This window comes from Vicia villosa, unplaced genomic scaffold (genome assembly GCF_029867415.1).
Source record: "Vicia villosa cultivar HV-30 ecotype Madison, WI unplaced genomic scaffold, Vvil1.0 ctg.000534F_1_1, whole genome shotgun sequence".
NCBI classification, from domain to species: Eukaryota; Viridiplantae; Streptophyta; class Magnoliopsida; order Fabales; family Fabaceae; genus Vicia; species Vicia villosa.
This window is the reverse complement of record NW_026705246.1, coordinates 225,874-241,739: the sequence shown is the minus strand read 5'-3', so window position 1 is coordinate 241,739 and position 15,866 is coordinate 225,874. Positions and strand designations below refer to the sequence as shown.

General features: G+C 32.9%; 1 protein-coding gene across 1 annotated transcript; it reads right to left on the bottom strand.

Moving 5' to 3' along the window:
• Positions 1 to 13,210: 13,210 nt before the first annotated feature.
• On the bottom strand, positions 13,211 to 14,154 carry LOC131629205 (uncharacterized). Its single transcript, XM_058900000.1, has one exon. The coding sequence runs from the start codon at positions 13,967 to 13,969 to the stop codon at positions 13,388 to 13,390; it is 582 nt and encodes a 193-aa protein (XP_058755983.1). The 5' UTR covers positions 13,970 to 14,154; the 3' UTR covers positions 13,211 to 13,387.
• Positions 14,155 to 15,866: the final 1,712 nt, after the last annotated feature.

The window sequence follows — 15,866 nt, the reverse complement described above, 5'->3', positions numbered from 1 at the left end:
TTGAACTGTAATCTTCTCTATTAATTTCAGCGCCGATATACACAAATTATTTATAATATTAAATGTGCATAAATAAAGTTAATGTTTCTTTCTGAGACGCATTAAGCAAAACCACATTAATTTTTTTTTATTGATATGAGAGTTTTGTTTATGTCTATTCCTTTAAAAAAAATAGTAGTGCGGACAAAATAGAGAAAACGGGTTGAAAACATTGTCTTTACCTGTTAAAAATGGGGTGAGATGGACCAGACAACTGTATCACCCTTAAATTGAAATGAAAAGTCAAAATTTATTAAAAAAACGAATCGTGCGGACAAGGTAGATGGTGCATGCTAGAGACTTTGACTCAATTTTACAAAAATGACCGAATAAACATGCATGTTCGGCGTGCTCGGTCCGTTTTGACACCCGGTATAAGTGAATATTGAAATATCAAATCAAGCTTACACACATCTCTATAGGTTCAAATTTTCTGTGTGAATGCTATAAGATTTTGTCAAGGGCCACAACTAAAGTCAAAATTTCATACAATTGATGTCAGGCTTGCCAAGTGGGTCGATTCAACTCAATTTTCAAAACTATTGACATTTGACAATTCTTTTGGTAGTCCTCATCAAAGCCACTCACTAAGCTCAGAAAATTGCAGCAACATTTTTGTACTAACATAAATTTAATAACCAACCTTGTGACTATGTAGTGTCTTATAAATGTCAATAATAGTACTTAGTTAGCTATGTCCAAAAATGAACATTATAACTATAGGGTTATTAAATTCTACATCCAAAAAGAATAGACATATAAATTATACCATGTTGGTCTTACTTATTCTGGTTATATCACATTAGTACATAACATAAATGAAGCATAGGGTCTCCTCAATAATTGGAAATATTTAAGATATTTTGAATGGAAAAGTTAGACATGAAGAAATGAAATCCCTCGTGGTATGTACCTTTTTTTCTACATCATTTTGAGCCCCCCTTAAAATAAATCAGCCTTTGTTAAAGTCTTGTCATAGAATAATAATGAGTATAGTTGTAAGATTAAAAAAAAAAGCTCTTTTTTATTATAGTTTGCTTGCTATGTATATATATTCTCTTTTTTATTTTTTGCTGTTAGAAAATAAAGATATTATTCTTGTGATCTTCTCAAACCAATCCTTTGTTAAAGACATTACCACCACTATGAAGCTTTGAGTATAAATATTAAAGTAGAAACTTGAATGCAAAGTCAAGCATCCGTTTTTAGTATTACTATATTATTAAGTAAACAATGTTGTGCTGGCTCATACATGTTATTCATTCACTTTTAACTTTGTATAAGATGAGAATATTTTTTGGAATTAAAATAGTAATTAAATTGAATGGTTTTAATTGTTTTATCATACCATATCCATAAATTGTAGATACTACTTCTGACACTATAATGATAAAAAAAAATACTTTCAATTAATTTGCAGGCCTTTTTATTTCACTTTGAATTATTATTTTTATTATTACTATAACGGAGGGCCATCTTGACTGGTGGATAACTCCAAAAATCAAATGTTAAAGTTGTGATTCTATATTCTTAAATTATTGATAACTAACAATATTAATATTATTAGACTTAACAGTTCGATCTGTTATAAATTTTGAAAATTTTGAATATTATGCATGGATTTTAGTGATGAATTTTAATGATGATGATGATTATTATTTCTTATATTATTTTTGTAATTTTTGGAGCGAGGTTTTGTTGGGTGAGCACATGCTATGCTTGGTTGATCACTCATGAGTTTAGAAATGAATCATTATTAGTTTACATGTCACGTGATTGCCATTATAATGCACTTTTCCTTGTTCTTAGCCAACAACTCCAGTGGTATTCTAGTTCTTGTTTAGGGTATTCAGTTATTCTTTCCCGTTTAAGAATAATTAAATTATAGTAAGCTGTTCAATTAGTCTTAAACAATGACTTGAATAACTACCTAATCAGAAAAAAAAAATCCAAATAACCATATTTAATAATTTATTTACACCAAAAACCATCTTTTCGGAAAAATTACCGGTATGACCAGGTTTCAGAGGTGGTCTCCACATAGGAGCCACCTCAGGTGGCGCCAATGGCCAAAAGTCCCTAACCTATGCGCCACCCAGGGTGGCATCAATGTACATTTTTTGATTTTTAGCCACCTAGGGTGGCGCCTATGTACATGTATATATATATATATATATATTTTTTTTTTTTTTGTTTTTTTTTAATTGTTTATATACTAATTTTTTTTAAATTTTTTTATTTATTAATAAAATTGTTTTTAACATAAATAAATAAATTATTATTTTTTTTATTTATTAATAAAATTGTTTTTAACAAAAATAAATAAATTATTATTTTTTTTATTTATTAATAAAATTGTTTTTATTTTAAAGTATTAAAAAAATATATATTAATTTGCAACAGATAAAATCAGTGAATCAGCTAACTCGAGCGTCCACGGAAAAAAGTAGTTCATTCATTAATTAAAAGGTACATAGAAAATAACCAACAGAAAAAGATAAAGTAAAACATCTAAGAAATCACCACGGTTAAAACAATGTCATTAGGTCCATGCATCATTTGAATGGCATCAATGTCGTATTCCACGTTATCCCAGAAAGTTATCGTTGCTCCAGTCACATCATCAGCCCTTGTTTTAAGCCTCTTGATGCTTCTTATCTGTTCGCCGGCCTCGTACTCCCCCTCTAAAAATCTCAGGAGGGTCCTCTTGAGGTGCTCGACGGAAGAGATATTCCAAAACATTACCGGCATGGGAGGTTTGACGGCGGAGAATATGACATGTCCGTTCCTTCTGCGATACTCCGGCTCAGGTTCGGCACGCCATGTTGATCTTCGGGGCGGCAACTCTGTTGTCCGGTGACATCCATCTGGCCTAGTGGTTGTCCGGCGAGGCATGGTTGTGTTTGTGTGATTGTTTGGTATTTGGAGTTTGTGTATCTGTGTGTAAACTCAACCACAGGAACCCCTAATTTATAATAGTGGTGGGTAGAAAAAATTAACGATGTAGCGTACTGTTTACAAGCACGCCTAACATGTATGATAAATGCAGACACACTGATCAATGACTGACTTGATGGGACTAGACGAAAGCATGCGTATTTGACTGACTGTCCAAAATAAAGAGTTGCAGTATGGGCATTGAAGACAATTTCACTACGAGACAAAGACATAACTAGTTGATTTAATAAAGGATAATACAAATACATAACAAATACAAATACGAATACCAATACAAATACAAATACAAATACAAATACAAATACGAATACTAATACAAATACATTGTCAATAAAAATACAGATGACATACAACTAATTGTTGGTGGAATTTGATCCACGGTTAGGACAGGTATTTCTATTGTGCCCGACTTCACGACATATGCCACACTTTCGTACCATTTTCTCATGATCCATCTCGGTTGTGATCCGGGTGCTGTTCGGGCGACCTCTTTTCTTTCTCCGCATGTTATCATTATGCCAAACCACGTCCCCTTCATACGTAGGCCAATAATCCTCCTTTGCCATCACTTGAAATGAGTTGTTGTACACCCCGAGCAAGGTATCTGCCTTGTAAATGGGAGATAAAAGTGCTAACGGATCTTGATGCGCATACGAACATGCTGCAATTACATGAGAGCATGGCATCCAAAAGGCTTGAAACTTTCCACAATCGCACCACCCTTCATCTATAAGAACCCTGTATTGTTGTCTCGGAAGGCCCTCGTTATGGTCAATCGTTTCCTTAACACTGAAGGTCCGGTTGAATCGATCGAAAGATGTCACAATGTGGCTGTTGGCTTTGGCAGATTGCTCTTTCATGAATTTGACGCATGTTTCGCTCCATAATTGTCCGGATTCTATAACTGCATCCCAACGCTCACCTCTTTTTGCGAAAAGAGAAGCCATCCTATAGTATGTTGCTTCCACCAAGGCAGTAATCGGAAGGTGTCTGATGCCCTTAAACACCCCGTTCATAGACTCCACAAGATTCGTAGTCATGTGCCCCCATCGCTTCCCGTTGTCGTATGATCTGGTCCATTTCTCTCTAGCAAGACTGTCAACCCATCTGCCTGCATCTGGATTTGCCGCTACAATTTCTTGGCGATAATAATGGAACGTCGGTTGAGTCAACGCATATCCGGCATTGACAAGAGTCTTCCGAAGAGCCCTGTCCTATATTATTATATTTTCATTTGAATCAATATGTATAATCTTATGGATTTGATGTATTAATTTTAGTGAAGATTCAATTAAAGTCATAGCAAAATTTTATATGAACTAATTCAAAAAAAAAGTTATAGTGAAAATAATAAGATAGTAAACTATAATATAAAATATATTTAATTATAACATAGTATGTGATTTATAATAGTTATTAAAATGATAAATAATTTCAAACTTTCTCCTGTGTATCTATTTTTTTTTTAGAATTTCTTCACCCACCTCCTAACCTTCTTGCCCACCCCTTGTGAATTTACAACATTACCCCTTGTTTCGGAAGTTCATTTCCGAAACGGTACTTTTTTTTTGAAAAAAAGGTGTTTTCGGAAATGAACTTCCGAAAACGTGTTTTTTTTAATATAAAATATTGATTTCGGAGATGCATCTCCGAAATAAAGTTACATTTTCAGAAAATGTGGTGTTTCGGAAGTTCATCTCCGAACTCACCCCCCATGATGGAATTCAGAAATGAACCTCCGAATTTATGTCTGGACAGAAGAAAAATGAAAAACAACAACGATTCACTTTATTTAATCGGGTGAAGATTACAACGATAATATTACTGAAAATTAAAGTTACATATTGTTGAACACGGGTAGGTGGGGATGAGTCAACATTTTGATAACGTCGTCCGCCGATCTTTGAAGTTTGGCGTCCAACTCGATCGGGCCTTTCGAAGAAAATCGGTCGAACGTTGTCCACATAACCGCTAAATCTTCGTCGTTCTTGATCTCAAAAGGTGTGATCATCAACCCTCCCTCGTCGTTAAGCGATGGCGAGCGGTACTCGAGCTGACAGTTTGAAGAAACTACCTACGACATCAGGAAATAATGATATACTTCTGGCCGATAAGGAAGATGTTTTTATTCCAGATAACCATCATATGAAGAAGCTTTTTGAGAGCGAGAAAGTTTTTGTATGGTATCCTAAGCATAACATGACACCATTGTTCAAGAGTAAACTATCTGATATTTACAGAAAAGTTGGTGCTAGAAATATCTCTGAGTCACTATCTAAAGAAGAATCATCTGTTGTGAATGATGATGTTGAACTCGAGCATGTTGATCCAAATAATATTCTCAACTTAAGGGGGTTGGTTAAGCTTATTCTTGGTTTTCTTGCGTGTTGTAGCCTGAAAATGGAACAAAGTAAGAGACATGAAGCTGTTCAAAGTCTTGTCAACTTGAGTTTCCGCGAGACAAATGAGCCAATCAATGTAAGCTATAGTTTATCATTATCATCAGGGGACGTCATTACAAAAAAATCAAACAAAGGGGTGCGCTGGGAAAGTCAAAGTTCTATGTTTATAATCCAGAAGATGGATAGTGTTTGCGGCGATGAAATCCAAGAATCTACATATTGATTTTAAAAGCGAAGAAATTGATTTTCTAATGGAATCCAAGAATCTACATATTGAGCATGAAGATGAGATGTTCCTCAACTCTGCCTTCTCTTCTGGCTAACTCTATTGCCGCTGCTTACTGGTTTTTCTGTTTGAATATGCTTTTCGGAAGTTCATCTCCGAAGACACCCCCCATGAGGTGTTTTCGGAGATGCACTTCCGAATTATGGAAATTTTTTTAAAAAAAAAGCGCTTCGGAAGTTCATTTTCGAAGCAGGGGTATTTTGGGATTTTCGCTGGGGGTGACCCCCATAGGGAGGTGGCTAAAAAATTTTTTTTTTTTTTATTCAAGTTTTATACTAAACCAATTTTTTTTCCTCGTCAGCAATGTGTTTTTTTCTGCTTTTTCAGCATTCCAGTTGCAGCAAAGGGACCACATTATTGTTGAAAAGAGGATTATATGAATTAGACTTTGCTGAATTTGTTTAAGTAAGAAACCTAATACAGTACTAATCAGTTGAGAATTGATATGCAAACATAAGTAGAGCCATAACCTGTCTGTAAAAGTAGAAACAAATATAATTGAAACTAAATGCCCTGTTTAATTTCTGAAAATATTTCTTTTTTTTATTTGTTCATAATTTGTTTATAATGAAAAGAACGAAAATATACTATTTGTTTACCACTTTATTGTGACCATTCAAAGTGTCTTTCTATTTCAAAAATTTTAAAAGTAAAAAATAATTTTTATTTTGAGTTTTAATATGTAAAAAAAAATCGGATAAATTTTTAAGTTTTTTAGTTATTCACGGTCAACTAATAGGAATAAATTATTCAGCCATGTCATACCAGTAACTTAAAATTTACAGATGTGGCGAGATACATGGTAATGATTGATTGATAATATAAAATTTATTTTACATGCATATCTCATTTTCTCTAAATTTGTATGTAAATAAATTTTCAAAAATAAATTTAATTTGAAACATAAACATAAAAATAAATATTTATTATAAACATATCTTAACCTAAACAATTCATATAGTTATATTTGCAAAATATTTAAGATACTATATTTATTTATTTAGTTGTAATTTTAGTAATAGTAGTTAAATGTGATTGTTGTTTGTGAGAGAAACATGTTATAACGACGATGGATTGTGGTCACTAGTTGTAGTTGGCGATGGTATGAGTGGGAAGTTATGATAATCGATGGTCGGAGTATTAGTTAGCATAGAACTCAAGAGTGGGGACTATTGACACTAGAAGAATGATGGTCTATAGAGGTCAGTCTGATAGTTTGAGGGATAATCTATGGTATTGGTGGTCAATTTTGTTGAAAGAAAAATATAATTCAAATAAGGTGTAACTGGTTATAGGTTTGGTGTAATTGATTACCACCTTAGTCTGTAGCAAAAGAAACAAAATAATGGTACTTGTAACCGGTTATAGATTTGGTATAACCAGTTACGACCTTCCTAGAATAAGTCAAAATTAAGAGAGTGATGTTTTTAATCGGTTATAGATTTTATGTAATTGGTTACATTCTTGAAATTTTTTCATTTAGGTTGTTAGTTGTTGAGTTGTGTCTTGATGTATAAATATTCTAACTTGGGTTGTTAATAATAATGCCTATATTTTCACCCAAATCCATCTCTCTCTCTCTCTCTCTCTCTCTCTCTCTCTCTCTCTCTCTCTCTCTCTCTCTCTCTCTCTCTCTCTCTCTCTCTCTCTCTCTCTCACACACACACACACACACACACACACAAACTTGTTCACCATACTCTTGTGATTGGGTTTTGCCCCAATATTTGACATCTAAAGCCTGGTTCTTTGATCAAATACTTAGTGGAGAGATCTCAATGATAAGCAAAAAACAACATGGTTACGAGGCTATCATTGACCAGTATGTCAATTGTAGTATGTGAAGTGTGTGCAGGCCAAACTACTCATAGGAATCTTTAATAAAGATACAGGATGTAGAACCAGGTTTCATCTTGAGATGGTATTTCAGACATTTGTGGACCGTTGCAAGTGGACTTAAACGGAGGTGATAGGTACTTTGTCACTTCCATTGATGATTATAGTAAAAAGTTGTGGACTTACTTGATCAAAAGAAAAAATTAGGCTCTTAAAGTGTTCAAAAGGTTCAAATCCATGGTATTAAGACAAAGTGATCACAAAATCAAAACACTAAAAATATATGGTTGAGGTGAATATGTCTCAAAAAAATTTGAAAAATTTTGTGATCAAGAGGGCATTGTTCTTGAGGTAGTTCCACCGTATAAGCCTCAACAAAATTGAGTCACAGAGAGGAAGAATCGATCTACTATGAACATGGTAAGAATCATGTCGAAAGGGAAGCAATTGCCAAAAGGAGTATGGGGGGCAAACGGTTTCAACAAATGCATATTTCTTTAATAGGTGTCCAACAAAGAAGTCAATTGGTGTAAAATCGATGTACAAAGTGAAGGAAAATTTCAAAGGTGAAATAATCAAGCATTAGGCTTGATTACTTGCAAAGGGATTTTTACAAAGAAAATGCATAGACTTTGTAGAAGTATTTGCACTAGTGGCTAGAATTGAAACCATAAGGCTAGTTGTTGGTATTGCAAATAACAACAATTGACCCATCTACCAAATGGATGTTAAACATGTTTTTTTGAACGATTCATTAGAAGAGAAAATGTATGAGGTACAACCATATGGTTTTATTGTAAAAAAACCAGGAGTCCAAGTTATATAGATTAAAGAAGGTGTTGTATGGGCTGAAGAAAACACCAAGAGCTTGAAAAAAGAGGATCGACAGGTTTCTAAAGGAGATAAGATTCGATAAATGTGTATCCAAACAAGGCGTGTATGTGAAGAAGGACACAAGTAAATGAGTGATTTTCCCATGTCTCCATGTTATTGATTTACTGATTACGAACAACAACGTAGATTTTATTATTGAATTCAAGGGTGATTTAATAAAGGAGTTTAAGATGATTGACCTTGATCTTATGACATACTTACTTGGCATTGAGCTTCACAAGTCCAAAAAGGGAGTGCTCATGCACCAAAGAAGGTATGCACTATAGATGCTGAAGAAATTTAAAATGGAGCATTATAATGTGGCAAATGTAACACCCTTCTAAACCTCCGCAGAATACAAAATAATTTCAGAGTAAAACATGTTAAAAGGATGCTACAACTCCTTAATAAAAATAAAAACCATTTGTCATGCTCTTCCGAGGAATATAAATCACATTATTCAACTAAACATGTTTAACACAACGGAATAGAATTTCATAGCGTGAATAATGCAAAACATTAGTTATCAACACCAAAATCACCGGCTCAGAATCCAACCAAAATTATCCAACAAATAAAATAAGAGTTTATTAGAATGACTCTAAAACAAAAAAAAATGTTGCCCAATGTTACAAGATCAGAGCATGACACCCGACACGACAGAAACTAAAACGGATTAGCTTTACGAGCTATCCTCACCTAGCACAACGCCGCTACTCCTTAATCTGAAAATGATCAACATTAAGGGTGAGACATATTCACAATTAACGTACATTATGAGTTCATAAAAGACAAAACATCATAAATAATTGTTCACCCTATTGCAACATATTATAGATTTTAGAGTATTCACCAACTATTCATAACTACAATTAAAAAAAAATCACATCACCACATTATAACACTGAAATTCATCTACCCATGTTATAACGAACATATATACTAATGCAATGAGACACTATGCATGTGGTACCAAATCATGGGATTAACCTATCTCACTGATCCAACCACCACCGGGATACGGCCACCGCCAAATCACTATTTCCACACAATGGGAATTAGCTTCCACTGATCCAAATACCATCGGGATACAGCCAAAATTATGATTATGAATACATGCACACCTCTAGTATACTAATCGTCAACACTAATGACGATGAACAATATCATCTCAACATAACTCACCGATAAAAATACCGAATTTAATATACTCAAGCTTCGACATAATCACATAATCACACCGTACATAATTCACCCCGAACATAACAACAACATCACAACTATGTTACTACAACATCACCACATTGTCACATTTATCAAAATATGCACACAATGTACAAACACCCATAACGAATTAAATTGAAACTTCAAAATAAAATCGGATTATTATCCGTTAAACTAATTTATTTGATAGAATACTCAATTTCCTTTCCAACACCCAAAACGGCGACTAAAACGGACATACGGTTTGAAAGATATGAGTTTTTAAAATTTAAAACTTTTTTCCAAAAAGCTTCAGGTGTAACCGATTACCGTCCATGCCGTACCCGGTTACACAATGACGTCAATTAATTATTTTTCAAAAAAGCTTTAGTGTAACCGGTTACCATCCAGAGCGTAACCGATTACACATTGACGTCAACCAATTCGCTATTCTCAATTTTAACCTGTAATCGGTTACGGCCCCGAGCGTAACCGATTACGAGACCCCAAAAACCCCATTTTAGTTATTTTCGATGTTGTAATCGGTTACCGTCCAGAGCATAACCGGTTACAGCGTACCAGTAGCAAAAAATCCCATTTTTGGCAGCATTCCCACCTTCTCCAATTCAACCCAAATCATACCAAAATAATTGTAACCTCCAAACAGAACCAATTCACATATTCTAACACATTTCTATCATGATTTAGGGTTATCTAACATCAAGTATATGTCATAATCATTCAATTTCATCAAACTCATTCAATCTACCCTATAAATTCCAAAATCCCAAAACCCCTAATATATTCAATTGAGACAAACAGCATACCTAATCAATTCTATCATTCATAAACTTATAATATAGGCTAAAAGGAATTAGTCCCCCCTTACCTTAGCCAAAAAATCTTGAGAACTCATCTTCCTTGCTCTTTCACGTATGCTGAGTTCTTCTCCTTCTTCCTCTTTTGCTTTCTATTTCTTTTTCTTTTCCAACTTCCTTTATTTTATGGAAAATAGAAATTAGTTTAGTAAGACCCATTTGCTTACACCTCCCCTTTACTAATTATCACCTTGACCCAATTACTCTATTTTTCATAATTTTCCAATAATTCATTAAAAACTCCAAATAATCAAATTTAATAGTTTAAATTCCAATTAAATTAAATAATGGAAATTATGGGGTGTTACAACCATTACCTCTAAAGAACCAAGGATGCAGCTATTAAAGAATGAAGATGAGCAGGATATTAATCCAACAAAGTACAGGAGGCTGATTTGATCATTGTGGTACTTGTGTAATACGACACCGGACTTGAAATAAAGCGTGAGAATAGTGAGTAGATTTATGGGGAAGATTAAGGCATCACACTAGGTAGCAATCAAGAGAATTTTGAAATACGTCAAAGATTTGATTTGACGTAGAATTTTTTATTTCCCACAATGAATAAAGGTAAAAGCTGCAAATTGCTCGGTTATACCGACTAAAATTGGTGAGGAGATGAAAATGACAAAATTTCACTACTGGATACATCTTTATATATGCATATCCGAAAAATATCCATGAAAACTCTAAAATACCCTTCGAATATGCATATCCCAAGGCCCCAAAAAAATTTGGCATTTTGGTGAATTCATATATGCATATTCGGATTCACCCGAACGGAAATTTGGGATATTGGTTAATTTCGATATGCATATCCGAATTAACCAAAATCCCAAATTTCTTTTGATTTTATTTTAAAAAGATATTTATTTGTAATATAGTTATAATACAATTAAAGTGAGTTATTATTAATAACGAATAACTTAAATATAAATTATTATAAGTTTTAATTTACAAATAAGGAATAAAGAGATTAAATAAAATCTTAATTCTGTAATAATTTATTTGTCAAATTAAAAAATAGTGTTGATTTAAATATTTATTTCTTAAATTTTTATATATATATATATATATATATATATATATATATTCTAATTAATTTTATAAATTTTAATTTGGTCTGTTTTAATTATTATCTAAAATTATTGTCATAATATGTACTATCTTTGTTCGTTTTAATTAAATGGTTTCTATTTAAAAGTTGAGGAATTAATAACTCACTTTAGGATATTTATTGAGAAAATAAATAATAAAATTATATTTAGAAATAATTTGTTTAACTTGTTAATAATTTAAAAATTATTGTTTTTAATGCAAAATTTTCTTTTTGAAAAATGCAATATTTTATGTTTAATTTTACAAAGATAGTATATATTATAATCTAACCAAATAATTTATTTTCTCAATAATTTTATTTAATTAATTATAAATTTTAATTTTGTAAAATTTGTTTGATTAGTTTTATATAAAAATAATGTTTTGATTTAAATATTTATTAGGCTAATATTATTATTATATCTTGGTTATAATGGTATATATCTAATAATATATTTTAAGTAATATAATTTATTGTACTATTAATTCTATTGATTATCCTTGATTTTAATTTTTTAAATAAATATTAAGTTATTTATGCATGTTTGAAAAATCTCAACACCAAAAATTAATATATTTCGGATATGTATCTTTGAAGACTTTCTAAAAAAAATTGACTTAGGATATGCATATCCGAAGTCAATTTTTTTCTATAAAAAAATGTCCTCAGATATGCATATTCCAAATCATTTTTTTTACAAGAAAAATGTCTTCTGAAATGCACTTCTAAAATATAAGACTATTTTGTGATTTTCACCGGGTCTGTCAATATGTATATAGATGTATAGAAAAATTGTCCAACAGTTTATGGTTCGGCCTGCCCAAAGTGAAAAAGTCCATAATGGTCTAAAGATGCAGAATAAAGCCCAATGTTAGAGTTGTGATAGCATACCCTACATTTTCATATCTGTACACAATTTCATTTTTCTCTCTCTTTCACACATTTTTGTATGTTTTATTAACAGTCAATAGCCCAATTTACAACAGAAAAGAAAAAAAGTCAAGCACCGTCGGTAGATGTTTGATTGCAATGGACCAATTTTAAAATGGTTTTTGTGTGTGAATAAAAATGGTATATTGAAAAGAAATTCAGACTAAAGCTATGCTTAAAAATTAAAAAAATATCCCGTGGAAAGGCGTGTGGAACACAAGTGAGACTTCACCCAAATAAAAGCACGGGATTTCAACTTCTAGCACACCTCACGCCATTGGATCTGATCATAGAAACGATTTTAAATACTTGTCCTATATAAAGTACAACACGCACCATTTTAAATATTCTCTAATTCACACATTCAAATTACTTTTTCTCTTTTGGATGTTTGTAGTGCAAATCTTGCTTATCCATCCGATAACGGAAGTTTGCTCTACCACATCGGAATTCAAGTCCGTTTGATCGACACAAATCTCGAGTTTCAATACAAAACATAAACCAAAGTTTGTTTAAAGAAGCATAAATCAATTTTCTAAAAGTCATAGATTCGAATCTTGATTTTCTTGATTCGTTAAGCTGTAAAAATCTAGACCAATGTTAAACGGTTCAAGTTTAACATCTAATTTCTAAGATTCCAATTTCACTAAATTCAATTTAAACAAACAACAAAAACTAAACAAAGGACTTTAGAGTTTCACTTGGACAGTTTAGTTTAATTTACAGAAGTTAATATTCAAATTAAGAACCTAAATTACACCTAAGATACAAATACAACTAAACAAAGAACATACACATTAACATAATTTTTCCATATAATAATACTCCACATAAATCCACAACATTTTCACTATTACTAACCAAAATCTAAAATAAACCATCTCTAAAAACTCTTGAGAAACAACCAATGACTATGTTTTTTCTCAATACTCTTCTCCTTAATAGTATCCAAACTAGGCTTCCACCCTTTCCCTGAAATCTGCCTATTCAAATAATCAGGCCTCCCCTCCAATATTTCCGGCAAATTCTCCGAAAAACCACATCTCACCTCCTTCTCCTCCTTCTCCACCTCCTCCTTTCTCCTTGGCTCCACAATTTCACTACTATGACAAAAACTACTAAACCAAGGAAGAAACTTAGAAGAACACAAAACATAATTAGAATGCAAAACAGAATTAACCAACAACAAAACGCGCCGAGTTTCTTCGCCGCTCAAACCAACAGCCTTCCCTTGCTTCACCGGAAGCATCAGATATATCTTATTCATCTCTAGCTTCTTGTCAGCAGGCAATGGTGCTGGCCTTTTCTGATTCACAGCTGAATGAAACTCAACTACTACTTTCTGTGGATGATCCATCATTAGCTCGGCCGCGGTTATCTGTTCGTCAAACTCATGAACCGAACCATCTAAGAAAACAACTTTACCTCTTGAGTCTGAAGGTCGAAATGAGATTTGGTTTCCCATGATAATGTTCTAATGAATGTGAATGTGAATGTGATTGTGAATTGAGTTGAACTATATAGTATATAATGGTAGAAATTGATGTTTGTTTAAATTGCACTATCTAGTGACGCATTTTATTTGGCATGGTCGTTAATAGTTTTGATGTCAGTTATAACATCACTTTAGAATTTGACTTGTTGAAAAATGTATAGTATAGTATACCACATGTTATTCATTTGCTTAGCTGAATAATATTGTAATAGGTGTTACATTTGATGTGTGTTGTAAATTGTAATCTTAATTTATAGATAAGGATGGTGATTAGTAATCATGTTTACCAAACAAGAAAATGAATTTGAAGGAACAGTTTAACTAATGTAGATAATTATGGATGTATGTTACATTGTTAGTGGTGACGTTTCACCTTGTTAAAATTAAGTTTTTGTTGTTTGTAGGTTGTATAATTATGTGGATGTAACTATATTATAACATTGAAAGTGATAAAGTGTGTGTGTGGAGTGGATGCGCATTCACAGCATACCTATATTTTACGCTAATTATGATTGATCTAATGTGTAATCAACGGCGTGAGTTATGAGCAATTGATTTGTTTGAAACCTTTGTGCAATCAACTGCGTGACTTGTGAGCAATTAGGGTGCAAATTCACTAGGCCAATGTGTGATCTGTAAGATTTAAGTCTAATAACTATTCAAAAACATCTAGATCAAAGGTTTTTATCTCTTAAAAAAGTGAAATCTCAATTAATCATTATTGAACGGGTTCTCATAGGCCCACTTGAGATTTATATGAGTTATATTTGTCGTCTAGATTTTATTTGGATCAATGATTGCTAATTGGGCTAGGGGTGTATAAAGAACATATTATTTGGGGATTGCTCTATGCACCTTTTGTTGAGAATAAAGCGACTTTTGTGGAGAAACAAGTGTGAGTTCTAAGTCCCATATTGCTTAGAAAAGTGAAGGTTGAGCACTTTATAAATAAGAGGATTCATACACCTATCACCTTAAGGTTTGGGTGATTATGTGGTGTCTCTCTCATTTGTTTGGGTGAGTATTTAATCTTTAGGTGAGTCTTTGACCCGATGTGAATGTTTCCCCTCAATGATGACCCAACACCTTGTGTGGAATTCACACACCCCTGTTAAAACTATAATAAATGCTCTTTAAATTTAAAACTATACTTCAGGATGCACTTAAAAATCGACACCCCAACACTTCGTAATGAGTTCTGTAATACGGTGAACCGACTTTAAAGAAAATGTCGCGGTAAGCAAGAGTCGCCACCGACTTTTATTTTATCCAATTGGAAAGGCAAAAAGAACAAGAAAGACCTTTGAAAGATTTTGAGTTCGGGGGTAGGTTATACAAAGGGAAGGTGTAAAGCACCCTTTGTATCCATGGTTATCCATGGGCTCTTAATTGCTTAGCTCACTTTTTGTTTTCAAAATGTTTGAAGAGTGTCGTGTGTGAATAGTAAAAACTTTGAAGAAGAACTTTAGCTTGTAAATAAGCGTAGTCTTTTTGAATTTGATTTTGAAGAAGAGGTGTGAAAAGTAATTTGAAAGTTTGAATGTGTGAGCAAGCATTTAAGAACACTTACCCTAAGATCGTCTTTCTAGTTCTTTAAGTCTTTCGGGCGAAAAGGTCTATCCATACCATGAGAGGGCTGAAAGTCTTTCAATTGGATGTTGAAGGGTCACCGAAGTTATCGTTCGCCACAAGACTGTCCCTACCATAAAGAGGGCAGGTAGTCTAAGGGAAGGATATAATAGTCATTCTTAGGCAGCAGGCGAGGATACCTTAGCAATGGGGACAAATCATCATTTACCGAGGCAACATCGAGGGACAAATTTGATGATGAATGAACTGAGGGCAACATTTGCTTTAGGTATCCTCG

What these genes read in the sequence shown, in the direction of transcription:
- LOC131629205 (XM_058900000.1), bottom strand. Translation starts at nt 13,969, where the DNA reads ATGGGAAACCAAATCTCATTTCGACCTTCAGACTCAAGAGGTAAAGTT.